Below are 27,973 nucleotides of genomic sequence, written 5' to 3' on the forward strand. Positions count from 1 at the left end.
TTTAACATTACCCAACAGCAAAAGTACAGGAGCACCTCCCCAGAATCAGGATCTGCTTGTCAGGAAGCAGCAGTCCTCCTAGCCATGAGGGGCACCTAACATCTCGTTTACAAGCAGTTGTTAAAGAGAAAGCCACATGTTGTGTAAATGCTTGATTTCTTCCATCTTGGGAAAAAAAAATGATGCTCCTTTACCTAACCAATAACAGCCAGACTTTCAAGGTTTCTGCCTGGTTGGAAAAAGGACATTTTTAGCAAGTGAGGGGAAAAAACTGGCATCCTATTTCTAATCATCACCAGCTTTTAAAATAACTTCACTCATCCCAGAATTAAAATTACAGTAGACTCTTCCATTTCAGTGGGGCTTCCCAAATTTAAAATTGTTACATTCCATGAGCAGCTAAAAAGAACTCAAAAATAAAGGCAAGCATTAAATATTACGTAAGGTTTTCTTTTATTTAAAAGATCATTCACAAAATACCATATCCATAGATTTACTTTCTGTCATATAGCTGAATGTGTTAAGTGTTTGGAATTCCATTCTTACATTTAAAAGTCAACTGGATTGCCCAGAGGTTTAGATGCATTTGTTTTGTTCTTTATCTTATCCACACTGAAGATGTAAGTAGGTCATCTGAAAGCATCGGGGTTGATTGCAACCACATAATGCATGTCTTTCTGAAGTTGAGTATTGGTGTTACACAAATGGTTCTTATCTTGGAAGCAGAGAAGCTGACAGGTGGAAGGAAGGAGAGAGTGAGTTCTGTGGATTGCTGAGGCCTTTTCACAAAGACACAGTAGGAAAAGCCAAGGGTGACAGCTGGTGACCAACTACTAAGCACACTCCGCTGGGCGCCCCAGGCCACCCTGGCCCGGCCATCACCTGGCGAGGGCCTCTTTCCCAGGCTCCTGCTGCCCGCTGCCCCCAAACTGCTCCCCATAGGACAGACTGGGACTCGGGTACTGAAGGATTTTTCATCTGTTCACACACAGACGTTCAAGCTCAAAAGCCTAACCCCTAGCACTCCCAGGTAAATGCTGAACTCTGCACATGGGAACAATCCAGTGTGTCCCCAAGATGTGGCCACAGACCTAGACAGCTGCAGTCCTCTACGGCTATCTGAAGGTTCCTGACAGCTCTGCATAGTACAATTTAATTTAATCAAAGGAAATGAGTAAAGTGCCAGATTCTAGACCCATTTTGGCTCTGAACTGAAGGGGAGGTGGGAAGCACAGTATCTCATTATGTTGCCTATACTAGGAACAGATCAACACAAACACACAGGCAACAGGGATGGGGGAAACGCCGCGTCAGCGCCGCAGTCAGCCCAGTGCAGCGCCAGCACCACCCCCTCCACCCCCAAAGCGCCTTGGCCCAGCAGAAAAGAACCCAGCTGGCCGTTCGCAGCACCCCGCCAGAGAGGGGAGCCTTGACTGCGCCCGGTGAAATGAGTGAACTAGCTGGACCACTGCCTTGAAAGAGCAGTAACAAACACGTGTGAATGCATGCAAGCATTCACTGTATCTTCTCCGTGGACTCCCTACCGCTCTTCTATGGCCCCCACTTTCAGTCTGTTTCTCGTGTGAGCCTATCTGCTTGGACAGTTCACTGGGGAGGGGGCCATGGAGCCAGGACTCCCTCTAAATAGGAATGGAAAGGACCTTGCAGATATTTTTATCCTAGTTGTGAAAACAAGGTGCCTCCGATTCTCTTTATCCATCACAGCCAGATACCAACAAGGTCCCTGCCGTTCTCTGTCAGTGACTCTGGTTTTTGTTGGAAGCCCCAGCAATACAGAACTCAACATGCAGGCGAGAAGAGAAGCACTGAGGAAATGAAAGGAAAAGCCTGGAGTTGGGCCACTGTCTAAAGTAAAACGAGAAAGCAAAGGAGAAAAATGACGCAGCACCGCAGCCCAAACGCCCCCCGCTGACGGCGGCCACCTCCGCTCCTCCAAGGAACCCCATGTGCTGCTGGGAAAACAAGGAGCAGGAGGAAAAGGACAGAAGGAAAATGGGGAAGCAGCGGAAGAAAGAAAAAAACGCACAAACAGGCACTAGATAGATACAGCAAAGCCCAGAATGTACTAAAAACCACTTGTTAACAGCTGACATGCACTCACAAGCTGTGTTTCCGCTGTGAGGAGGCCAATGGCAGGTGCGGGAGTGGCGGCTGCAGGACGGCTGCCCGGGGACTCATCAGGCTGTGGTCTTGCTCTAACCCCCCACGCCCCATTCCCTCCCAGCCGCAGGCTCATTCTTGCTCCTTTTGAACGACTTCCTCTCTAGGTCTGGCACCCCCGAAGATAGCAGAGTTGGGATTGGCTACTTGATTGAGGGGAGTCGCGACTGTTCGAGGTTTAAGCTGGAGTCGTGGTCTCTGTGCTCTTTCCTCTGGAGGAGAAAAAGCAGAGCTCGTCAGAGTGTGGATCCCATTCCACATCCAGCAAAACGACCACACTGATGTTGCTGTCAGCAACCCAGCCCACCTTCTAAAATTCACCTGGCCTGCTACCCCATCAGCAGACGCTCTAATGACCAAAGTCAACTTGCTATTCTAGAGAACGCGGGGATCTATGCCGACAACTCTGTGAATGTGGAGTGTGTGCCACAGGAATGCCAAGTCCCCATGGGGTGTGAACCTGATGATCCCATCAGGACAAGATGCCCTCCAGTGACACACGAGCCCGTACCTTCTGTGGGTTCTCTGAAATCCATGTTGGATCCGCGGAGGGGAGGGCCATCTCTGAAGCGGCTGCCCATGGGGGGGCCTGTTCGCCGGTCACCTGGGCGACTACCTCCCCTGCCCCCTAAGAAGTCATCCCTGAAGCCTGAGGAAGAAACAGGACATTGAAATACTTTTCAAACTATCGTCTCCAAGCTGCTTATAGAATAACGTTCTGGGAATTGTTTGAGTTTAATGTTAAATTCTTTAGTTTGTCCAGTATCTGAAGTATCTCCAAAATAAAGTGTGTTAAAAATGGGTCCAAATGCCAATGTGGAGTACTGGCAGTGCTAACAGACTTCCCAAAGCAAAAGGAATCAGGATCTTAGGAGAGCAAACAAATGAGCTGCTTACATGCTCAGCTTGCAGGAAAAGTAGAAAAATATTAATACCACGAAACTGTATTTTAATATGGCTTAAAGCAAAACAAGAAAGCCTCAAAGCAGGTTGAATCCTATTTTCTAATATAAATCCATACAGTTATTTTAAAAGATAAACCTGAAATTTAGAAGTATTTACAACTTAGAACACAAAAATCACAAGAAAAAGCTATATGAAGACAAAATAAAAATACAAAGTTCCAATTTTCCTGTTTTGGCTGCATTTCAGGTGTGGGCCATTCTACAAGCAAAGCACCCGTGTGGTAAACAAAGCAGTTATCCCCAAAATTGGCCATGTCCTACAGAGGGGCATGAGCAGAGAGCACAGGGCCTCACCCCCACCAGCGCGTCCTCAGGGGCAAGCGTTCTTTCCCCATTCATTTGTGTGCCTGCTAAGTGGGCTCTTGGCAGAAGTAAACTGCATCTCATTTAGAAATGCTGGAATTCTCACTGGTGTGTAGGAGCAAAGAGTATTTTCTCAATGGTCTTAAGGGGCCTTTAGACATGTACTTAAGTGAAATCTAAACTTTTAACTGTATAACTACCGAGGTTAAAATTTAGTAAAAAGAGCGGTTCACGACTGTAATCTCAGCACTTTGGGAGGCCGAGTGGGAGGATCACTTGAGTACAGGAGTTCAGGACCAGACTCAGCAACACAGGGAGACTCAGTCCCTACAAAAACACAAAAATTAGCTAGACATGGTGGTGCATGCCTGGGGTTCCAGCTACTCAGGAGGCTGAAGCAGGAGAATCACTCGAACCCAGAAGGTGGAGGGCGCAGTGAGTCGAGATCGCGCCATTACACTCCAGCCTGGGTGATGAAGTGAGACTGTTTCAAGGGGGGAAAAAAAAAAACTGGCAAAAAGAAGTTAAACCGTAATTAAACAAATGAGCTTGCTGCTGTTGGTTGCACACTCAGGGGTGGCCGCTGCTACTCTGCAAGTGTGGTGCCAAGGCTCCAAGCTTTCAGGGAGCTCGTCTTTGAGAAGAATGCTCAGAGCCCACGGTATGCACTATACAGTCATCCTCATTATCCACAGATTCCATATTTGCAAATCCACCCAGTTGCTAAAATTCATGTTTAATCCCAAGCTGGATACCAGTGGCACTTCTGCAATCAGTCCTGGACCTGCACAGATGCGACGATCCCAGCTGAGGCAGAAAAAGACAACGCTCTGCTTGTTTCAGTTCTTAACTGTCAAGTCTTTTCATGATGAGTGTTGGGTTTTTTCCGGTGACATCACTGTCTAAAGTGGCCCCAGGTGCAGTGTGAAGTGCCATCTGCTGTTCCTAAGTGCAGGCTGGCTGTGAGGTGTCTTACAGACAAAACCGGCGTGGGACAAGCTTTTTAACAGGCTGAAATGATGGCATCACAGACTATTTACTATAGCTGGCCCTGAGTTCAATGTTAACACTACTAAATAAATCAACACTAACATTAAATGAGGCGTCTTTAAAATGAAGGTCACATAGGCCGGGTGCGGTGGCTCATGTCTGTAATCCCAGCACTTTGGGAGGCCAAGGTGGGCAGATCACCTGAGGTCGGGAGTTTGAGACCAGCCTGACCAACATGGAGAGACCTCGTTTCTATTTAAAATATGAAAATTAGATGGGCTTGGTGGTGCATGCCTGTAGTCCCAACTACTTGGGAGGCTGAGGCAGGAGAATCGCTTGAACCCAGGAGGCGGAGCTTGCAGTGAACCGAAATCACGCCACTGCACTCCAGCCTGGGCAAGAGTGAGCCTCGGTCTCAAAAAAAAAAAAAAAGTCATATAAAGCAATGTTAGGTATGATCAGCTGACGAAAATGTGATCCGAGGCGCACAGGAGCAGTACCACAGTGCCTCATTCAGTGTTCTAGCAACTCCACAGAACTACCTCCAAGGACGAGCGCCGACTGATTCACCCCCCCGGTGGGGCCGATTTCTATTCTTTAAAGGTGGCAAGGGTTTTGGAAACCAATCAAGGATCTCACACCCAGTTCAGAGACTGAGTTAAATAACATCAATTTTGACAAACCAAGTAATGAAAACAAGTCTAAACAGATGTAGACCAATAGGTACACTGCTTTAGGGGAAATACACTGGGAGGCATACAGTCGAGTATAAGGTCCTTTACAGTCTTTTACCCACCACATGACACAGTTCGGTGAACAAGCCTAGTCAGTATTCCAACATTTAACTTCACGCTTCCCCCAAACTAAACTGTGAAGTGTACCCTTCCACGTGAGTACGAAGTTTACACCCTTTACTATGAGATTAAATGATTTCCACCATCAACGTCCAGCATGAAACAAATCAGCTCACACCACGCTGCTGAAGCAGATAAACACAACTGCTACTTGTGTGTCCAGGTGCGTGCTGGTGCACAAGAGCCCAGCAGAGACAAATATCGGTGTGCATTAACACCAAGTCAAAGTCTCATTTCAAAATCTCCCAGGAACTAAGCAGTGGGAAATTAGGCAGGAAAGCAGAGGTCTGCCATGAACAAGGATCTCTCATCAAATCTGTTGGTGGGTTTCTAGGAAGCAAAATATTCCTGAGAATCTTCGGAGTTTTCTTTACAAAGCTTAGTTTAACACTGGCTATTTCTGAGGGTGAAATGTTTTTGCTTTCTTTGTGCTTTTCTGTTGCTCTATTTTGTTTTTTATAATGAGCACGTTTCACTAAAAAAAACAGCACCATCCTATTAAAAAGTAAAAAAGATCTACTCTCACAAATAACGTATAAAGTATCAAATTAGCCATTACTCCATCGAGTGAGCCCACATCAGGTTTGAGATGTCACCAAAACACTGCAGTTCCCATTGGAACTGGTGGCAGCAAGGCCATGGCCGTGTTCGCTGTGTCTCTGCTTGAGCGCCAGTGGCCAGGCTAAGCCAAGGGTAGAAAGACGTTAGTATGTGGGCAACGTCTATAGTACCTGTGAATACCAAAACGGCAGGGAAAGGCCGTGCCCGGAGCTGCTGGTTGGCTCTGAGAAGACAGCTGCTGCACGTTTCAGTCAGAGACCAGCTTATACATAAAATTACAGACTGACTCCACCATACTGCACTTTTATGAATAAGCTCATTTCTGACTGGCTACAGACTTTTAAGAACTATATTATTCAACAGATAGTCACCTGTTTAGCCAAACCTGAGTTTTTAAAATTCTCAGACTCACAAGACAGCGTGCACCAGTCCCTCCCATACTTACCCATTACTTTACACCAGTTTTGTTTTGATTGGGGGACGGTGCTGACGTTCTATACAGCACAGTATGAGAGCACATCCCAAATTTGTGGTAAAGAAAACAAATTTATTTCTCTTTTCCTACCTTTCTGTGTTACGACTGAAGTTTTTATCATACATACATATAAAAAAAATTTATCCTTTTGTAATTAAAAAACGGAAAGTAGAGATGAAAAAAATGGTGAAAATCACCCTGCAGAGCAGACGCCTGGCGCGCGGACGGACGCTTTGTGCTATGACACCAGCTGGTCTGCCCGGGTTGCCTGAGAGAGAGAACGGCGACGTGGATCATGTCCACCATGAAGGGACTGGACCTCCCCACAATTCTCCAAGAAAAAAATAGGCCATCAAGACGACCTTTTACCATGTAAGAGCCCAAACCTCTATCCTATGTTTTCTAGAAGGAAGAGTACTTCTCTTGGTGCCATACACAAAACCACAGAGGCGTTTCCCTGGGCTAGAGTCTGAGAAAGACTGCTGAGTGAGATCAAGGACCCAGGAGCTGCAGGCTAACAAAGGTGACCACACAACGTGCGTGGGGCTCACCTGCCCACAGTGGGGAGCCTTCAAGTCCTGCCCCGACAGGCTCCCACAGAGGCTTACTTGCATGCCTGGCACCTTGCAGGAGAGTTGTTTGTTAAAGCAACTAAATAAGTAGTCCGGCCAGGCGAACTACTCACAAGAAACAGACAGCAGCAGCAAGGCCCCTAGGAAAAATTAAGTGGTGATGCTTTAAATACTGATACCAGAATTGAAGTCATCCCGGGAATCCCATCCACCTCTAGATTCTCGAGAGCTACCCATTCCTGAGGATACACAAAAAAGATAAAGTTGAGGTCGTGTTATTACCTTGCTGCGCAAACATGGAAAAATTCATTTGGAAGACATACAACTCATGTGGTGGAAGGTTCAGTGAAATCATTTTAAGAGTTTTTGCTTCCAACAGAAAAAAACCAAACCAAACCAAAACAAAAACCAGGCTTGCAGAAGCATCAGCCGTTCTTTCTAGGATCTTACGCAAACTTTTAAAAGCTCACAAGAACCTATCATACCAATTATATGATTATAATGAGATAATCGAGTTCTACTAGGAACGAGTTGGAACTGGTAGGCATACTGTAAGTCTTTATGTTCAGCTTAGAAGAACCAATCACCTCTGTCATCTGGTCCACCTTTTCTGAATCCAAAGCCACCTTTGTCTTGTTTTCTGCCTTCTGCAATGTCCACACGAAGTGACCGATCGCCCAACAGCTAATGATAAGGGGAAAATAGTGTAAGTATTGGCAAAGAAGAGAATCTCAACTGTTCTGACAGAGAAAACCTGAGGATACTTACTGCACCATCGTATGTCAAGGCTTCCTTAAGGGAATCCACTTCATCGAATTCTACATAGCAGAATCCTGGAAAAGAAAAAACCCCGATTTCCTCAAGTAATTCTGGGTTACAGATGTGGAAAGATCCTATTCATACTATTTCTCCACATCACAACTACCAATCTGTTGTCTAGATGCTGGCAGACTAGGAGAGCCTGAAGCAGCACTCTCTACTATCAGCAGATAGAACCTGACTGGCATTCCTCCCTCTCAATTCTATTCTATCAGTCAGAAAATGCTAACTGAACATGCACTGAAATAGCAGCTGCGTTTCTAGAAAGCTTTCTTCTTGAATATTTTAACCATAATATTCAAACCTTTCTCAGGCCATTTGCAGAGCTCTTCCGACTCCTGAATGACTATTTAATCTAAGTGAGGAGGAGATTTCATAGATTTCAAATTTGGTACCCAAAATGCTTTGAAGAAATAGGCTTAAAGCGCCGATTTAACTTACTACTCAGGTAGTTGATATCAAATTTGCTTCACAAGGCTGAAAACACATCCTTGGCAACCAGGGCATTCTTCTCTGAATGTTAATTAAAAGACAGATGGCCTGGGTCCAAGTACATGTTACTGACAACCTACGTCCCTGATGCCAGGGGTCTGACATTGCCCCTTCCTTGCTGTCTGCAGTCTCAATCCAGTTCATTACTCCCCAGATGCTGGCACTGCACGCTGCATGCCCTCTCCCCCAGCATCCTTGCCCTGTATAATAACTTAATAATCACATTTCACCTTTGAAGCCCACTAGACTGCAAGTGCTTTGAAGGCCTGAGTCCAAACCTTCCCTGTTTACCAACTGTGTGTGAACAACATACTGCCTTGGAGGCCAGGCACGGTGGCTCACACCTGTAATCCCAGCACTTTGGGAGGCCGAGGCGGGCAGATCACCTGAGGTCGGGAGTTCGAGACCCGCCTGACGAACATGGAGAAACCCCGTCTGTACTAAAAATACAAAATTAGCCGGGCGTGGTGGCACATGCCTATAATCCCAGCTACTAGGGAGGCAGAGGCAGGAGAATCTCTTGAACCTGGAAGGCGGAGGTTGCGGTGAGCCGAGATTGCGCCATTGCACTCCAGCCTGGGCAACAAGAGCGAAACTCCGTCTCAAAAAAAAAATACTGCCTTGGTTGGAGGGATGTTCCCCCAGCTTTCCTCCCTAAGTGGATTCAGTATTGAGAATAATGGAGAAAACTATCCCCAACTTCACAGAGGCAACAGACGCCCTATCATGGACCTCATCTTCTAGAGCTGCTCAAGTGAAGATGGTCCTCTATGAGCCAAACTCCAAAGCCTGCGGTGACTGAACCAGCCCAAAGGCTAGGCTCACCCACACACTCCTACCAAAGTTTAATTCCTAATGCTTGCTAGCAAGCAAACTGGTGGAGCTTACTTTCACAAATGTAACTAACATGTTTGCTTTCACTGTTTGATTACACTGTATGTGGCTTCAGATTCTCAAGTCAAAAAGATTAAGAATGCCACCGACACACAAAACCACCCAGGTCAGCAAGGCCTTCTCGACTGCTGGCACAGCTCCCGGCCATAAGTTACCTCATACTTGTCACAGATGTGCTTTTCGGTGGATTATGCAGGCCAAACATCCTGGGATCTAGCATTGTGCACTTACAAAGCAGGCACACTTCCTTCAGGAAGCCCTGCAGGCAGGAGACTGCTGCTCAGATCCCTTCTTCCTGTTCTTTGCTCCCACACCCTACAGACACACAACCTATACACACCACATCTGAAATCTCAGCCAGTCCTCCCAAGCACACTCTCCACATTCACAAACGCACATTCACAAACGCACTGGCTCCTTTTCTTCTGGGTTTTATGACAACTGGATGACAGGATAACTACCAAGAAAAATCTACGAGTCATTCCAGGAGAAATGTGCCTAAGAGTCCTCAGCGCTATTGCTCTCTCTCCTGGGGAACTCCTTTACTGGCAGACAGGACTGCTGTAGAGGTCAGGCTCACAAACCTGGGCATACGCCATGTATTTCTACGAACTACACTGTGTACAAAACATTTTCCCCTAAGTGAACTGAAGAGCTATGAGTTGAAGAGTTATGTTTCTTTCAACTACGTAGACCAGGCAAATGCTTAAAATACTTTCCTGATTGGAGCCTCTGGCTCACAAATCTATTTTTATTTAGAACCCCTTCCCATCCTCCCCCACCCCTTACGGTAATATGCAATAAGAACCCTGCAAACTCACCTTTAAACTTATCTGTGTCTTTGTCTCTGACTAGCCGTATACTCCTTATGCTGAGATCCTTAAAGATAGCATCTATGTCGCCCTGAACCGTATTAAAAGGTAGATTTCCTACGTAGGCTGTGTAGGGGGGCTCTGTGGGCAACTCCTTCTGGCTACGGGAACCATGGCCACCAGCACTGCCGCGGGACCTATGAGGGGAGACAAACAGGATTCAAGTGTGCCCAGAGTGGAACAAGCAAAACAAGTAAAGTGGTCTTCTGCTGAGCTACGCCACCAACGCAACGCCCCAGGTGAGGCACTCTGCTCGAATGCACCTTAAGATTGTTATAGCCGGGCGTAAGGGCTACATGTGTAATCCCAGCAGTTTGGGAGACCGAGGCAGGCGGATCCCAAGGTCAGGAGATCGAGACCATCCTAGCTAACATGGTGAAACCCCGTCTCTACTAAAATATAAAAATTAGCTGGGCATGGTGGTGCACGCCTGTAGTCCCAGCTACTTGGGAGGTGGAAGCAAGAGAATCGCTTGAACCAGGGGTATAGCAGTTGCAGTGAGCTGAGATCATGCCACTGCACTCCAGCCTGGCAACAGAGTGAGACTCCGTCTCAAATTTAAAAAAAGAAAAAAGACTATGTTATAGAGAATGGCCAGAGAAAGAAAAAAAAAAGGAAAAGAAAATTTTTTTGAGATAGACTATCACTCTGTTGCCCAGGCTGCAGTTATCTTGGCTCACTGCAACCTCTGCTTCCCGGGTTCAAGAGATTCTCTTGTCTCAGCTTCCTGAATAGCTGAGATTACAGGCACGCGCTACCACACCTGGCTAATTTGTGTATTTTTAGTAGAGACGGGGTTTCACCATGTTGGCCAGGCTGGTCTCAAACTCCTGACCTCAGGTGATCTGCCTGCCTCAGCCTCCCAAAGTGCTGGGATTACAGATGTGAGCCACCATGCCCTACCCAAACATAACATACCTTCCTAAGACAACTGCTTCTCTCCTAGTCACTCAGAATCTGTATCTGTAGTATTTATGTCCTAAAACCTAAGCAAATACCCTCCTTCACACACCGTGGTGCTAAGAAATAAAAAAATGGACAGTCTAGAAGTAACGCTGTACCGAGATGAAGGATTACTGGTTGCTTAAGTTTAACACATTCACACATAATAGAATTGTTTCTCCTACAGCTTGAACCTGGGACGCGGGGCTTGCAGTGAGCCAAGATCATATCACTGCACTTCAGCTCGGGCGACAGAGTGAGACTCCGTCTCAAATAAATAAATAAATAATTTATCTATTTATTTCTCCTTATTGCCTGATTATGGGCTTAAGAATGTCCTAATAAAAATTTTAGATGTTACACAGCAAGTACTCACATACATAACACTCTCATGCAATACTTCACAGGGTTCTCAAATACATGGCGTGCATGACCAATCCATTTCAACCTCAATGTCGTCTCCTCAGCTGTATCAAGCACTGTTTACTCTGCACAGGTATTGGTTTAAATCCAGCCTCTGTCACGTACTAGCATATGACCCTGAGAAGTTATTCAACTTCTCTAAGCTTTATTTTATTTGTAAAATTGAGTTAATCCTAACACAGCACTTTGGGAGGCTGAGGTGGATCACTTGAGGTCAGGAGTTCAAGATCAGCCTAACATGGTAAAACCCCGTCTCTACTGAAAATACAAAATTAGCGGCGTGTGGTGGCGCATGCCTGTAATCCCAGTTACTTGGGAGACTGAGGCAGGAGAATCACTTGAACCTGAGAGGCGGAGGTTGCAGTGAGCCAAAATCGCGCCATTGCACTCCAGCCTGGGCAACAACAGCGAAACTCCATCTCAAAAAGAAGGAAAGAAAAGAAAAAAAAGAAAAGAAAGAAAAGGAAAGGAAAGGAAGGAAAGAAAAGAAGGAAAGGAAAGGAAAGGAAAGGAAGGAAGAAAGAAAGAAAAAGAGAAAGAAAGAAAGAAAGAAAGAAAGAAAGAAAGAAAGAAAGAAAGAAAGAAAGAAAGAAAGAAAGAAAGAAATCAGAATATAGTATAACTAGATGATTATATCAAAATGATATTGCCATGGGAATGCCCTAGGAGAGACTTAAAGTCGTTAGGAGTGAAAAGTCAAGACAGCCAATATTTGTTTTCAAGCAGGTCAGCATAAAGGGCACGTGTGCAGGTATACAGCAAGGATTTCGCAAACAGGGCAGAATAGTCACTTCTGCATTCGCCAGCATCATCTAATTGTACCATTATTTCAACCTTACTGTAGACTTGAAAATTTTCAAAATAAAACGTTTGGAAAACTCAGGAGGAAAAAAAAAATTAAGGGGGTGATTTTTTTTTGAAACAGACATTTAATCCATTTCCTGTCTGCTCCAAGGATATTTGCTGGCAGCCAGCTGCAGGTTTTTTTCTAAACGGGAAATGCGTTCGAATAAATGAGATCCTTCACGACAACCAAAGACCTGCTCAAAGTCATCCTCTTTGCAGGGGAAATATTAACACACATCTCAGAGAGCAACTGGGTCTTTCATCTACATACTGCTAGAAACACAACGGAAATTCCACTTCTTCCTGAAGAACTTCCAGGTGTCTTGCAGACAAACACTATTCAGTAAAGCATGTTTCTAAAGTAGAAGGGTCAACCAAGCTGTGATGATTCTTAGATGGTAAAAAAAAAAATTTTAAGTTTCCATATTCACAATTCTGGTACTTTCCAATAGGAAGTTCCAAGTTCTGTTCTAAGACCACCAGAAAACAGGTTTACAAGTGAATTGCATCCCACTTGCCCACTTCTCCCATCTTTCTGGGTCTAGTAAATGTGACTTATTTTGCATTTCAATAACCTTCCCCAACAGTACTTTATCGCTGGTATCTCCAAAACTATAAATCCTAAAATATTTTCAATAAGATACTATTTAGGACTGGATAATAAATACATGAGTTACAGTATAAGGTCGGGCCCAGTGGCTCATGCCTGTAATCCCAACGGTTTGGGAGGCGGAGGCGGGAGGATCACTTAAGGTCAGCAGTTCAAGACCAGCCAGGGCAACACAGTAAGACCCCATCCCTATAAAAAATACAAAAAATTAGCTGGGAGTGATGGTCCCCACTTGTAAGTCCCAAGCCACCTGGGAGGCTGAGATAGGAGGATCACCTAAGCCCAGGAGGTTGCTGCTGCAGTGACCTGTGATGGCGCCACTGCACTCCAGCCTGGGTGACAGAGAGAGACTGTCTCCTATAGAAGAAAAAAGAAAAAAAAAAAAAAAAAAAAGAAAAAAAAAAAAGCCAGGCGCGACGGTTCATGCCTGTAATCCCAGCACTTTGGGAGGTCAAGGTGGATGGAACACCTGACGCCAGAAGTTCAAGACCAGCCTGGCCAACATGGTGAAACTCTGTCTCTACTAAAAATACAAAAATTAGCCGGGTGTGGTGGCACACACTTGTAATCCCAAGCTACTTCAGAGGCTGAGGTGGAGCTTGCAGTGAGCTGAGACTGTGTCACTGCACTCCAGTCTGGGCTACAGAGCCAGACTCCATCTCAAAAACAACAACAACAACAACAAAACGCAAACAAACAAAAAACAAGACACAGTATAAACGTGTTGAAAACCATAAAAACAGAGGGTGAATGTTAAAAAAAAAAAAACTTTAAATTCATTACTCAACTTTAAACATCTAGCGACGTGTAATGATGTTAAAGACTGCTTGGTATGTAAGCAGCTCACAGCTGTGTGGGGCATATAAAACACGCGTATATATGCAGGTATGTTTCTGTGTATAAATGTGTAACATATACATAAAAACTAAAAAGGAGGGTGAGGATGAAGAGAGATGAAAAACTCAGTGTTTGATGCAGTTGCTGAGTAAGGAAAATGGAGGTGCGAAGGCTTGCTAATTGTGCTTGAACTTACAGAGTAGAGGAACGGTGGAACTGAGATCAGGCCAGACTTGACCCCTGATTGAGCATCGGAAGCCCACGTGAATGCCATTAAGATGATGGGGCACTGCTACAAATGCACTAGGATAGGAAGGTGGCTCTGGCTTTGGAAAAGATAGAGAAATCTAGTTTGGGGCAATCCATTTTTGGAAAATTAGCATATTACCAAATGGCAGCACCTAACAGCTAACTGGTGATATAATTCTGGAGCAAAGATACACCAAAGCCCACCAAATTGCTCAACTCACTCGTGCCTCACAAAACCACCAGTGGCTTAATACCCTAGACTTTCCAGTAATTACCAAAACAGTCCTAAATATTCCCATACCCTACCTGATGTAGTCCCTTCTCCAGGTCTTAGGCACTTTTTACTTTTTCATCCCATTCAACCAAATCACTAGGGGGCGGCGGGGCTGGGCCATGGAGGCAGACCTCACTCAAGCTAGCACGGATGAAGTGTCCACTGTGTGACAGTCACTTGAGACACAAACCCCAGGGTGTCCATCACACAGGATGACACAGATCTGTTACCCACCAATTCACTTACAAAATCAAATGTCAGAAAACGCTGAGCTAAAATGTCTGACACGTTTCAGGAGATTCAAGTTTGGGGGATTACTATCTAAACACACACGCTGTGCTTCGTGAAATTCAGCACCTTCCTACACATCAGCAACAACACGGGAGAACAGATGCGCCTGACACCTTAGCTAGCTTGATGGAGGGCCTCTGCCAAATTACCTCTGTACCTACGTTTTCTCGTCTATTATTTTTCAAATATTGATTTTATAAAGTTTAAAACTGACCATAAAAACATTTCATAAGTACCAAGTGCTATATAAAAGTTTAACAATTCTACCACGCTCCTGGGTAGACCGACAGGCTTGAGGTTACACTGGGCTGGCAGGAGTGTGTGTAGAACAGGAACAGATCAGCAGAGCGTGCCAATTCAGGACACCTGAACTCAAGGTCTGGGCTGCAAACTCCCTGCCACTACTAAGCAGTGTCCTTTCTACTGCCCATTAGGGACAGTCTATTGATCATGAAAGATTAACGTAATCAATTACAGCCTCAGTAATTTAGGAAATCCCACTCTCAGCTCCAAGTGTGACTAAAATCCTTGATAGGCGAATCACTTTTCCTTACTCAAATCAACCACATATCTGCGTGTCTACAAAGCGTGGAGAGAGTGTAGAGAAGGCACAAACTTAAGACCCAGTTTCTGCCCTCAAGGAGCTGATAACTTGGAAAGGAGAAACTACATCACAAGCAAAGGACTGCAAAAAATCCAGGAGACAGCAATGAGAACAGTCTCTCCGGGGTGGAGCAGTTGGGAGCCAGGACATACGACACAGCAGAGAGCAACAGAAGACTCCACTTCCAGATGGCAGATGGGGCCAATACTGAACCCTTAGGATGAGACAGAAAAGATCTGTAGGTGTCAAAGGAGACTGAGAGGGTAACTATAAAAAGAAGCCAATGTAAAGAGTAGATGTTATGAGGGTAGGGATGTGATCCAGTAAGTAGATGCAACAGAAAGTCGAGTGCTCAAGGCTAGGCACAGGCATGTGGCTCTGGCCTGTAGTTCCAGCACTTTGGGAGGCTGAGGCGGGAGAATCGCTTGTCAAGTGGGCAACAGGGCAAGACCATTCCTCCAACTTACGAGACACGTCTCATTTAATCCTCCCAACAGAGGAGTTTCTAGCTCTCATTTGGGGAAAGTAAGGCTCAGGAGGGTAAAGTAGCGTAAACCAAAGAAAATGACTGGGCAGACGCCATGGCTCACACCTGCAATCCTGGCACTTTGGGAGGCCAAGGCAGGGAGATCACTTGAGCTCAGGAGTTTGAGACCAGCATGGGGAACATGGCAAAAACCCCGTATCTACAAACAGGTAACGTTTGGGATTTTGACAATCATCAAAAATGGTTAAGCTCTCAAAGGTCAAGCCTTTATTTGATAAATATCATTTATACTACCTATTATAAACCGTAATAGTATAGAAAAGAGCGGTCACTTAAAAACAAAGAGTAGTAGCTAATGGGTATACAGAACAAGTCACTATATTATGCTTTGGTTCATGTTTTAAATTTTCTACATTTTTCTGTAAAGTTTTGCATATTCAAACAATCCAACTATACAAAGTCATCTTTGCAAAAACTGGGAAAAACTGAACACTGGGTACTGGAAAAACTGTTGGTTAAAGAAAAAACAAACAACAAAAAAACTTAAGCCCTTATCTGTTAGAAACATATATGGTGGCTCACGCGCCTGTAATCCCAGCACTTTGGGAGGCTGAGGCAGGTGGATCACGAGGTCAGGAGTTCAAGACCAACCTAGCCGGCCAACATGATGAAACTCCATCTCTACTAATAATACAAAAATTAGCTGGGCACGGTGGCAAGCACCTGTAATCCCAGCTACTCGGGAGGCTGAGGGGGGAGAATCGCTTGAACCCAGTTTGGAGGGGCAGGGGATGGGGGCGGCGGAGGCTGCAGTGAGCTGAGATTGCGCTACTGCACTCCAGGCTGGGAGGCAGAGAGAGACTCCATCGCAAAAAAAAAAAAAAAAGGGTTGGGCTCGGTGGCTTACGCCTGTAATCCCAGCACTTTGGGACGCTGAGGTAGGCGGATCACCTGAGGTCAGGAGTTCGAGACCAGCCTGACCAACATGGAGAAACCCTGTCTCTGCTAAAAATACAAAATTTGCTGGGCGTGATGGCACATGCATGTAATCCCAGTTACTTGGGAGGCCAAGGCAGGAGAATCCCTTGAACCCAGGAGGCGGAGGTTGTTGAGCCGAGATCGAGCCATTGCACTCCAGCCTGGGCACCAAGAGCAAAACTGTCTCAGAAAAAAAAAAAAGAAACAAAGAAAAATATATAAGATATATCTACTACGGTAGTCATAAAATTTGAAAAAAAAAATTGCTCTGAAGTATGTAATATATTTACCAACACAAAGATGAGGATTAAAATTAAAAAAAAATAAATAAAAACTATTTTAGAATGATAGATGGCTAGGATTAGCCTTAAATTATCCTAGCCCACACCTCCACCCAAAAGTAGGGAAGAGAGATGTAACAGAAATAGCCAAAATGTTTATGAGGTTAAAACTGGAAAAGGAATTGAGTTGTTGAATGGGTATAGAGTTTCTGTTTGGATTATGAAAAGGTTCTGGAACTAGATAGTGGCAATGGTTACACAACACTATGAAGGTATTCCATGCCACTAAACTGTACACTTAAAAATGGTTGAGGCTGGGCGTGGTGGCTCATGTTTGCAATCCCAGCACTTTAGGAGGTCAACACGGGAGTATCCCTTGAGGCTACTTCAAGACCAGCTTAGGCAACAAAGGGAGACCCCAGTCTACAAAAAAAAAAAAAACAAAAAAACTAGCTGGGGCGGGGCAGGGTGGCTCAAGCCTATAATCCTAGCACTTTGTGAGGCCAAAGCAGGTGGATCACTTGAGGTCATGAGTTCGAAACCAGCCTAGCCAACATGATGGAACCCCGCCTCTACTAAAAATACAAAAACATTAGCCAAGTGTGATAGCAGGTGCCTGTAATCCCAGCTACTCAGGAGGCTGAGGAAGGAGAATCGCGTGCATCCGGGAGGCAGAGGTTGCAATGAGCCAAGATAACGCCACTGCACTCCAGCCTGTGCCACAGAGCGAGCCTCCGTCTCCAAAAAAAAAAAAAAAAAGGCCGGGCTCGGCGTCTCAGGCCTGTAATCCCAGCACTTTGGGAGGCCCAGACGGGCGGATCACGAGGTCAGGAAATCAAGACCATCCTGGCTAACACGGTGAAACCCCATCTCTACTAAAAAAATACAAAAAACTAGCCGGGTGAGGTGGCAGGCGCCTGTAGTCTCAGCTACTTGGGAGGTTGAGGCAGGAGAATGGCGTAAACCTGGGAGGCGGAGCTTGCAGTGAGTCGAGATACGGCCACCGCACTCCAGCCTGGGCGACACAGCGAGACTCCGTCTCAAAAAAAAAAAAAAGAGAAAAGCACTAGCCGGGCTAGTTTGAAGTTATACTGAGCCATGATTGTGTCGCTGCACTCCAGCCTGGATTAGGGGGGTGGTGGGGAGGTTGAAATGGTAAACTGTTATGTATATTTATTACAGGAAAAAGAAAACTATGGCCGCGGTGGCTCACGCCTGTAATCCCAGCACTTTGAGAGGCCGAGGCGGGCGGATCACAAGGTCAGGAGATAGAGACCATCCTGGCTAACACTGTGAAACTCCGTCTCTACCAAAAATATAAAAAATTAGCCAGGCGTGGTGGCGGATGCCTGTAGTCCCGGCTACATGGGAGGCTGAGGCAGAAGAATGGCATGAACCTGGGAGGCAGAGCTTGCAGCGAGCCAAGATTGTGCCACTGCACTTCAGCCTGGGTGACAGAGTGAGACTGTCTCAAAAAAAAAAAAAAAAAAAAGAGAGAAAAGAAAACTAAATAATGGCTACATTAGAGTTCCAAATACTAGTCTCTACCTTTGTTTACATATTAAAACGTTAACTTTTAAATATTAGAAAAGTGAAGGACTAGAAAATTCCAGCCCAATCTAGACCCACTGATATTCCTCCATTAACAAAAGAGTATTTAGGGATGGGCACAGTGGCTCACATCTGTAATCTCAGTACTTTGGGAGGCCGAGGCAGGATTGCTTGAGCCCAGGAGCTTGAGACCAGCCTGGACAACATAGCGAGACCCTGTCTCTATTAAAAAACAATTATTTAGCTCAAGCAACAGTTTTTTACATCTGTGCAGTCTCTGAAGAAGGCCAAGATGTAATCCTTTGGTCCTATTCTGGCCTCGAGGGCCACACCTTTCTTCCATTCAGCAGTCCCAGAGACTTAAGAGCTGCTGTATCACTGCTGCTAAGGCTTCTTTCAAAGGTCCTCAACACTGAAGCTGCGCAGCCCTTCCTGCTAAGATGAAGTTTCAGAGCCTGGCCATCCTGACTATCACCTTCTTCTTCATAGGCTCCAGTGTGCTGATGCCTTAAAATATGGTTCCTAGAATGGTTCACAATATTCCACATTTATAAAGCAAAGACCTATACTGATCTCACAACAGGTCTTTGCATTAATACAAACCAAGGCAGGGGCACCAAACTGCATTACTCATGCTTTTGCACCATGCACTTGAAGTATTTAAAACAGGAAGAAAAATCACAGCTTCAATTAGGAATATCCTTGGTAAAGCAGTAAAAATGAATCATGACCCACTTTTTAATACCCTATGTTATGAAACACGCAAAGCACTTCTGCTGCATACACAAGCATGATGGCTGCTCCAGGAACAGTGCTTGAGCTACAAGCTGAACTAGCTGTTCTTTCTATAGAACAGCATTTTTCACCTGAAGGGAGCGACAACAAACTATGGTTATTCAGACATGGGTATTAGTTTTTTAAAAACGAAGTTAGTCTGTTCCCTGAAGTAAAACAACAGTATTTGGGTTTGTTTGTTTGTTTTGCGACAGGGTCTTGCTTTGTTGCCCAGACTTGAGTGCAGTGGTGCAATCACTGCTCACTGCAGCCTCAACCTTCAGGACTCAAGTGATCCTCCAGCCTCAGCCTCCCAAGTAGGTGGGACTACAGGCATACTCCACCACACCCAGCTAATTTTATTTTTGAAAAGACCTTGTCCAGACTGGGCTAGAGTGCCCTCCCGCCATGACCTTCCAAAGTACTGGGATTACAGACATGTGCCTGGCCAAAGTAACAGTATTTGTTGCCAACGGTAGAAGTTAAGCTTTCAAGCAAGAGTTTCAGAAAACCTGTATCCATCAACATAAGCCTGACAGCCTTTCAATACTCACAGACTTTTCTAACATCCATGGTGAATGTGATTTTGATACTGTATAACAAAATGGTATCAACATTTGGAAGATCTGCATGGTTCTCAGTAAACAGGACTTTTCCAAATCACCAACACATTACAAATGTATGCACTGGTAAACGATCCAGCTAGACACAGTACAAGATAAAGTGACTTTTTTTGTTTTTTTTTTTTGATACAGGGTCTCATCCTGTTGCCCAGGCTGGAGTGCACTGGTGCAATCGGGGCTCACTGCAAACTCCACCTCCCACATTTAAGCGATTCTGATTCTATCGCTTCAGCCTCCCAAATAGCTGCGACTACAGGGGCCCACCACCACGCCCAGCTAATTTTTGTGTTTTTGGTAGAGATGGAATTTCGTCATGTTGGCCAGGCTGGTCTCAAGACTCCTGACCTCAGGTGCTCCGCCCGCCTCAGCCTCCCAAAGCCCTGGGGTTACAGCAGTGAGCCACCATGCCTGGTCAAATGATGAATTTTAATGTAAAAGTATTAAGAGTTTATTGGTAAGGTTTCAGGTTCCACATTGCAACTAACCTTCACAGAAACTACTGCTTACTGAGTTATGGTATAGAATCAAATACGAATATCCAGAATTATCTGATTATTCCTCCCATTTCCAACTACTTATCTGTGCAAGGATTGGGCTGCTCCACAAGTCAACCAAAGTAACACATTCCAAGAGTGGAGACAGATGCAGGTATGACAAACCAGTTGTACCCTATTAAGCCAGACATTTAGAAGGCTCCAAAAATGTGAGTACACATGAAAGATAGGGAAAGAGTGTGGAGAACAAAGGGAGGTGACGGCCCCCCTAGCCCTGTCCTAGAGGGCCATACTTAACCAGAGGCTTGTCAACCATGGAGCAGTCACACACTTGAGCACCTTCGGAAGGTCCTGATCAAGACGGAAAATCACATAAAACATGACACGGGGAAACTTCGAAGAACATTCAACTTACACAAAAGAAATCTTAGACGCACACACAGCTGTCACTAGGTTCTATCAAAATCACGCAATCCCACTCATTTCGTGCCCGAGTGTGCAGTTCTAATCAGCTACACATGATGCGAAAGCAACCAGGCGGCAAATACTCTCCTGAACCTTCTAGGGGAAGCTGGAAACCAGAGTGTGATCCTGGACAGACATTCAGAGTCTGCTTTGTATGTTCTAAGCTTCCAGGGAGACGCCTTAAAATTGTGAAGTCTTTCCAGAACACTAAGCTTAATTTCTTTTCTTTTCTTTCTTTTTTTTCTTTTGGAGACGGTCTCACTCTGTCGCTCAGGTTGGAGGAGTGCAGTGACATGATCTCAGCTCACTGCAACCTTCACCTTCCTGGTTCAAGCCATTCTCCTGCCTCAGTCTCCCAAGTAGCTAGGATTACAGGTATGCACCGCCACATCCGTTATCTTTTGTATTTTTAGTAGAGATGGGGTTCTGCCACGTTGGCTAGAGTGGTCTTGAACTCCTGGCCACAAGTGGTCCACCTGCTTTGGTCTTCCAAAGTGCTGGGATAACAGGCATGAACCACTGCACCCAGCCACTAAGCTTAATTTCTAACAGAAATATAAATTATGGCCGGGCGCAGTGGCTCAAGCCTGTAATCCCAGCACTGTGGGAGGCCGAGACGGGCGGATCACGAGGTCAGGAGATCGAGACCATCCTGGCTAACACGGTGAAACTTCGTCTCTACTAAAACACACAAAAAAATTAGCTGGGCGTGGTAGTGGGCGCCTGTAGTCCCAGCTACTCGGGAGGCTGAGGCAGGAGAACGGCGTGAACCCGGGAGGCAGAGCTTGCAGTGAGCTGAGATCGTGCCACTGCACTCCAGTCAGGGCGACAAGCGAGACACCGTCTCCAAAAAAAAAAAAAAAAAAAAAAAAAAGAAGAAGAAGAAATATAAATTGTAGGCTGGGTACTGGGGCTCACACCTGTAATCCCAGCACATTGGGAGGCTGAGGCAGGAGGATCCCTTGAGCCCAGGGGCTTGAGACTACCCTGGGCAACATAAGGACAGTTTCTACAAAAAAAACACAAAAATCAGCCGGGTGTGGTGGCACACCCTGCAGTCCCAGCTAGTTGGGAGGCTAAGGTGGGAGGATGGCTTGAGCCTAGAAGGTCAAGGCTGCACTGAGCTATGCCTGCCACTGCACTCCAGCATGGGTGACAGAGGGAGAGGATGGATGGATGGATGGATGGATGGATGGATGGATGGATGGATGGATAGATAGATAGATAGATGATAGATAGATAGACAGATAGATAGACAGATAAATGTTTCTAACTCATATGTGGGGAAAATGAGGCTCAGAGAGGTGAAGGAACTTACTTCGGATCACACAACTAACACATGGCTGAACTGATAAAACTCTGGTCTGCCTTATTCCAAAGCCAGGACTTTTGCATCAACCTCTTAGCAGAGACCTCTTAGCAAATCCAAGTATTTCTAGTAACACTTTTCATAGAGGATAATGGTTTGGAATTAAGCAATGGAACACTTGGAGTGAAGAAAGAAGGACAACAAACCCAAACGACTTGACATTTGACAGGTAAACAGCATTTTAAAATAAGCTTTTCAACAGCTTTACAGGCCCTAGCATCAGTGAAAACTAGCTGTAGTTTTTATACACTGTTTTCCTTCCTTTATATGTAAGTCTTAAAATATGCTTAGAGACAGGAAGTAGAATGGTGGTTGCCAGGGACCTCAGGGAAGGAGGGCAATAGAGAATTACTATTCAAAGGGGACAGGGTTTTAGTTTTACAAGCTGAAGAGTTAAGGAGCTGGACAGTGGTGATGATTTGTACATTACGAATACACTCAATACCCCTGAAATGTATACTGAAAAATGAGTAAAGTGACACATTTTATGTGTAGTTTGCCACCATAAAAAATTTGGATAAAAATGTGCTCAGAAATTTAGACAGAGATGCTAAGCTTAAAGATTCAAAGGTTAGAATTCTAAACTCCTAGGCTGGGTGTGGTAGCTCATGCCTGTAATCAACACTTTGGGAGACAGAGGCGGGAGGATCGCTTGAGTCCAGGAGTTCAAGACCAGCCTGGGCAACATAGTGAAACTCATCTCTATTTAAAAAAGAATTTTAAACTCCCTAACTGAATCTAGATAAAGAATAAATTTGGAGTTTTGTCAGTTTTTAGATGGCATCATTTCAGCCACCTCAATTCTTGCCACCTCCAAGTACCACCCTAATTCTCAGGATTGGTGGTTTTCCACTAAGTACCCACAGCTTTGTTGCAATTAGAAATGTAAAATCAGTATTACTCTGCACTTTACTGCCAATGGCAAATGAGAAACTGGAACCTCACAAAGATAATCTAGCAAACTACAAAACAAAGTCCATTCAAGATCTGGCACAATCAACTCTTGATCATTTGGAATTCTGTTTTGATTTGCTTGCTGAACAATGCAATCCCTGATTCTCTCCCTGGCTGCTGGGGACATGCCTTTATAGGCTCGGGGGGGAAAAAAGCAGTGGTTCAATACTGTTTCCTGACAACTGCACTGGTTATTAAACACAACTACAAAATAAACTCACGAGGATGTATAATTACCAAACTATGTTTTAAGATTGTAACTGTCTTTAGATTTCAGGCCTACCATTTCTTTTTTTTTTTTTTTTTCTTTTGAGATGGAGTCTCGCTCTGTTGCCCAGGCTGGGGTGCAGTGGCCGGATCTCAGCTCACTGCAAGCTCCGCCTCCCGGGTTCACGCCATTCTTCTGCCTCAGCCTCCCGAGTAGCTGGGACTACAGGCGCCCGCCACCTCGTCCGGCTAGTTTTTTGTATTTTTTTTTTAGTAGAGACGGGGTTTCACTGTGTTAGCCAGGATGGTCTCGATCTCCTGACCTCGTGATCCACCCGTCTCGGCCTCCCAAAGTGCTGGGATTACAGGCTTGAGCCACCGCGCCTGGCCAGGACTACCATTTCTTTCACCTGTGACCCAAGTGATTTAGGGGTGAGATATATTAGCCTGTCTGAGGCATTTTAGACAAGGGAGAAGGTGCCTACACAAGTACCAAACAAAGCAGTATTAAAATTGCTTTCCATAGGTGGCAATCTTCTATGATGCTTAAGCACTGTAAAGCAGTGACATCTGTTCATGTGGACAAAATTATAATAGCTGAGGCTGGGCGAGGTGGTTCACGCCGGTAATCCCAGCACTTTGGGAGGCTGAGGCCGGAGAATCCCTTGAACTCAGGAGGCAGAGGTTGCAGTGATCCAAGATCGCACCATTGCACTCCAGTTTGGGCAACAAGAGCGAAACTCCATCTTCAAAAAGAAAACAAAAACAACAACAAAAAACCACAAAAAACATATGTATAAATGAATACATAAGTTCACCAACAGGTTTTTAAAAGTAGCAATATTTTACGTACTTTTACATGAATATGAAGCCAAATAGAAAATTCAAAGTAGTCAGACACAGAAGATGCTTAACAGTAATGAGACTTTCTATTAGGAAGTTTAAATGATGCTACCTAGAAGACTCTCCTATCAGTTTTTGGAGTATACCTGGGGCAAATGGCTAATATTTTCATTTGCCTGTGGGTATTCGAAATTAATAGCATCTTAACAGAAATTTACTTTTGATTGTTCCAGGCACTCCCCAAATGTTAAAATTTGACACCAGAAGAGCTGGCAAATGTGTCTACAGGAATAATTTTTTTTTTAAATCCCCACACTCAGTTTAACAAGGCCACCTTATTGTAGTTCCAATGCAACTAAAATTTAAATTGATCGCACTGTTTAAGAATTTTTCTGGGTACTGTTGTGAACGTTTTTTGGAACTAGAAAAAAAAAAAAACCCTAGTTATTAAATTTCGAAATGACTTGAGAACAAATTTGATGTCTAGAAACCTACCCCAAAGGCGATAATTTCATGTCATCCAACATTTATTTCTTTTTTTATTAGCAAATAAAATGTTCTTTGGAATGACAATAGCTCCACCTACCCCAACACACTTCCACATTACAGTATCATGAATATTAGCTACACTCCTGCACTGAAACAAGCTTTTGTTTGAGCCTTTCCCAAACCAAGGCATTAAAAGTGATCATTCTTCAACAAACAAAGATACTTCTGGACTGCACCCCAGGAGACCGAACACCTCAGTGTGTACTATTGTGGTGTTACCCTGGGAAAGTAATCCTTTCTGCAAGAAAACACAAAGCCCAAGTGTGTCCTTGACAAATAGCAAGATGTTCACAGCCTATATTCTAACGAGGCAACTTGTATTTTTTTCTTAAAGTGCAGATTCCTGGAATTAAACACCAAGAGCTGTCTATTCAAAGATGTTTCTTTTAAGCAAGGTGTTTCAAATATACATCGTTGTCTGCATTTGACAATGATCAGGACGAGACTAAACGCCGTTTCTTCTCCAGGTCAGAGCGAGAAACCAGGGAGAAATAAAATTGTGCCAAAGAGCACGTAGCGCCTGTCAAGGCACTGTGACCCAAGACAGATTAACACAAAGAAGCTACGATGGATTTGTTTCCTTGGTCTCCCCCCGCCCGCAGGGAGTCGTACCATCCCCGGGCCAGAGCCGCCAAATCCCTGCCTCACACGTAAGGGGAAGGGAATTGCTCCTCTTGGCTTCCGACCTTCCCCAGTCGGCCGGCCTCATGGCGAAGGGGCCAGGGGCCTGCAGAGCGGGCAGACAACGGAGGGCCGCGAAAGGGGCCAGGACCGGAGCGGGACAGGCCGTGTGGCCTGCACCCCGGCGCCGCAGCTCAGCCCCGCGCTGGTCCTACCGTAGGGGGGATGGGGCTTGAAGCGGGCGCTCGTCTCCAAGCACTGGGAGCCGCCGCGGCCGAGGCAGGGCAAAAACCGACACGTTGTCGTTGGCGGGAAGCAGTGGAAGGGATCCGCCCCGCGCGCAAGACCCCGAGCACCCAGCCGCCGCCGCCCCGTCTCCGAGCGCGCCATTTCCAGGCCCCGGCCCTCCAGGCACCGCTCCTAGGCCTCCGCGGGCCCCCGGGCAGGCCCCCGCCTCCCGCCGCCCCGGCTGAGCGCAGGACTGCCGCCACCTTGACGGCCCCGACTCCGCCGGTCCCGCAGCCCCCGCCGGGGCCCGCGCACGTTCGCCTCACCCTCTGCCGCCGCCGAAGCTGCTGTAGGCCCGATCGTCGTAGGTATCGAAGTCCGCCATTTGCCGTCTCCGCTCCGAGAGGAACCAGGGTGAGCGAGGAAGGACCCCGCAATATAACTCCCCCCGCCCCGCCGCCGGGGCTGTCCGCCGCGCCGCCTGATCGCAAATCCCTCGGACGCCTGCACGCGCGCGCGCGCGCGCACGCACGGACGCTTGCCGCGCCGCGCCAGGCCCTGGGCCCACGGGCAGCTGCTCTCGCCTTGCGCTCTGCTGCCCACGTGGTGCGGCGGCGCCCCAGCTGGACGCCTACCCCGCCGCCGCTGCCCATTATGTGCTGGCCCTGAGGCTGCGCCCGCGGCTGCCTCCTATCCCCGCAGCGCCCCGCCCGTGCGCGCTGGCCTTCCGGGAGAGCCGGCGGGGAACTCCCTCTCCGGTTCGCCTGGAACCCTGCCTTTCGGCCTCCAGACCTGGCAGGGACCGCGGAGGCCTGTCACGCTTGGACCCGCAAGTGGTCCCCAGATGACACCCAAGTAAAGGCCGCCTCCTTCTCCAGGCAGGAGCTGGCCACACGATGAGGATGCCTCGGAAGAGGGTGCGAGGCGGTGGGATGCAGACTTGAATCCTGCCTTTCAGGGCTTACTAGCTGACTGGGTATTAGGGGGTTTTGAGAGGAGAGAGTATAGGTGGTCGGTGGCTTAGCAAGAGAGACTGCATATCTCGGTTTTTTGCGGAAGTCGTTGCCTTGGAAAAAGAATCGGATACTGATGTGGATTCCATCATCTGGCAATAACAAAACATGGTTGTGCAGTGGGAATTAATTACACGGGTAAATTTCCAGGTTTGTGAGTGAGATGGTGGTAATTGTGGGTGCCACAATGTTGACAAACCTTAATTATCTAGGCACACTTTAAAAGAACCTCATAGAAGTGTCTTGTAATGTGTACCTAGGTATCTTACGCTTAACCATTACTTTTTATTATTTATTTATTTGTTCGTTGTTGAGACAGGGTCTAGCTCTGTCGCCCAGGTTGGACTGCTGTGGAACAATGGCAGCTCACCGCAGCCTTGACCTCTTGGGCTCATGCCATCCTCCCGCCTTGGCCTCTGGAGTAGCTAGAACTATAGGCGGGCAGTACCCCGCCTAATTTACTTTTTTTTTGAGACGAAGTCTCAGGTTGGAGTGCAGTGATGCAATCTCGGCTCACTGCAACCTCCACCTCCTGGGTTCGAGCTATTCTCCCGCCTCTGCCTCCCGAGTAACTGGGATTGCACACGTGCACCACCACACCTGGCTAATTTTTTTTTTTGTTTTTGAGACGGAGTCTTGCTCTGTCGCCCAGGCTGGAGTGCAGTGGCTGGATCTCGGCTCACTTCAAGCTCCGCCTCCCGGGTTCAGGCCATTCTTCTGCCTCAGCCTCCCGAGTAGCTGGGACTACAGGCGCCCGCCACCTCGCCCGGCTAGGTTTTTTTGTATTTTTTAGTAGAGACGGGGTTTCACCGTGTTAGCCAGGATGGTCTCTATCCCCTGACCTCGTGATCCGCCCGTCTCGGCCTCCTAAAGTGCTGGGATTACAGGCTTGAGCCACCGCGCCTGGCCTAATTTTTGTATTTTTAGTAGAGACAGGGTTTCACCATGTTGCCCAGACTGATCTTGAACTCCTGACCTCAAGTGATCCACCCGCCTTGACCTCCCAAAGTGCTGGGATTGCAGGCATGAGCCACTGTTCCCGGCTCTAATTTGCTTTGTAAAACATTTATTTGTAGAGACAGAGTCTCACTATGTTGCCCAGGTTTGTCTCGATCTGCTGGCTTTTAAGTAGTCCTCCTGCCTTTGCCTCCTAAAGCGCTGGGATTACAAGCATGAGCCACTGTGCCCTGCCAACTTTTATATTTGAGTATCTTCTCCTTCATAGCAATATTAAGATTGACAGAGCACTGTCAATTCATGAATTAATGGTGTTGAACTCACTTATTCATTTTTCTGTGCCTTTTGCTTCCCAAGTAATAAAACACTTTGCTGCCTGATAGACCTAGATTGAACCTAGGCTCAGTGAACCTCTTACTGGCTGAGTGACCTCAAGGATGTTGCTTAACTGCTTTAACATGTCCGTTTTCTCATCTATATAAAGGGATAATGTCAACCACCTCTTCAGTGTTGTAAAGATTCAAA

General features: G+C 46.1%; 1 protein-coding gene across 2 annotated transcripts; it reads right to left on the reverse strand.

Moving 5' to 3' along the window:
* Window positions 1–434: 434 nt before the first annotated feature.
* Window positions 435–25,932, reverse strand: EIF4H (eukaryotic translation initiation factor 4H). Of its 2 annotated transcripts, XM_008018324.3 has the most exons (7): window positions 25,805–25,932; window positions 9,928–10,115; window positions 7,670–7,734; window positions 7,489–7,585; window positions 7,081–7,140; window positions 2,693–2,830; window positions 435–2,393 (listed from the first exon to the last, which is right to left on the reverse strand). In XM_008018324.3, exons 1-7 carry the CDS (start codon window positions 25,861–25,863, stop codon window positions 2,254–2,256), a joined length of 747 nt encoding a protein of 248 aa, XP_008016515.1. In that variant the 5' UTR covers window positions 25,864–25,932; the 3' UTR covers window positions 435–2,253. The 2 variants fall into 2 exon arrangements, with proteins under 2 accessions (XP_008016515.1, XP_008016516.1); XM_008018325.3 differs by lacking the exon at window positions 7,081–7,140.
* Between the last annotated feature and the right edge of the window lie 2,041 nt (window positions 25,933–27,973).

Source organism: Chlorocebus sabaeus, chromosome 28 (assembly GCF_047675955.1).
Source record: "Chlorocebus sabaeus isolate Y175 chromosome 28, mChlSab1.0.hap1, whole genome shotgun sequence".
NCBI classification, from domain to species: domain Eukaryota; kingdom Metazoa; phylum Chordata; class Mammalia; order Primates; family Cercopithecidae; genus Chlorocebus; species Chlorocebus sabaeus.

Excerpts from the sequence above, each read along its gene's own strand:
- EIF4H (XM_008018324.3), bottom strand. The coding sequence starts at position 25,863 with ATGGCGGACTTCGATACCTACGACGATCGGGCCTACAGCAGCTTCGGC. Across the intron at positions 7,586-7,669 it reads CCTTGACATACGATGGTGCA|CTGTTGGGCGATCGGTCACT; the intron begins GTAAGTATCCTC and ends CCTTATCATTAG. Across the intron at positions 2,831-7,080 it reads CCGGGATGACTTCAATTCTG|GCTTCAGGGATGACTTCTTA; the intron begins GTATCAGTATTT and ends TTTCTTCCTCAG.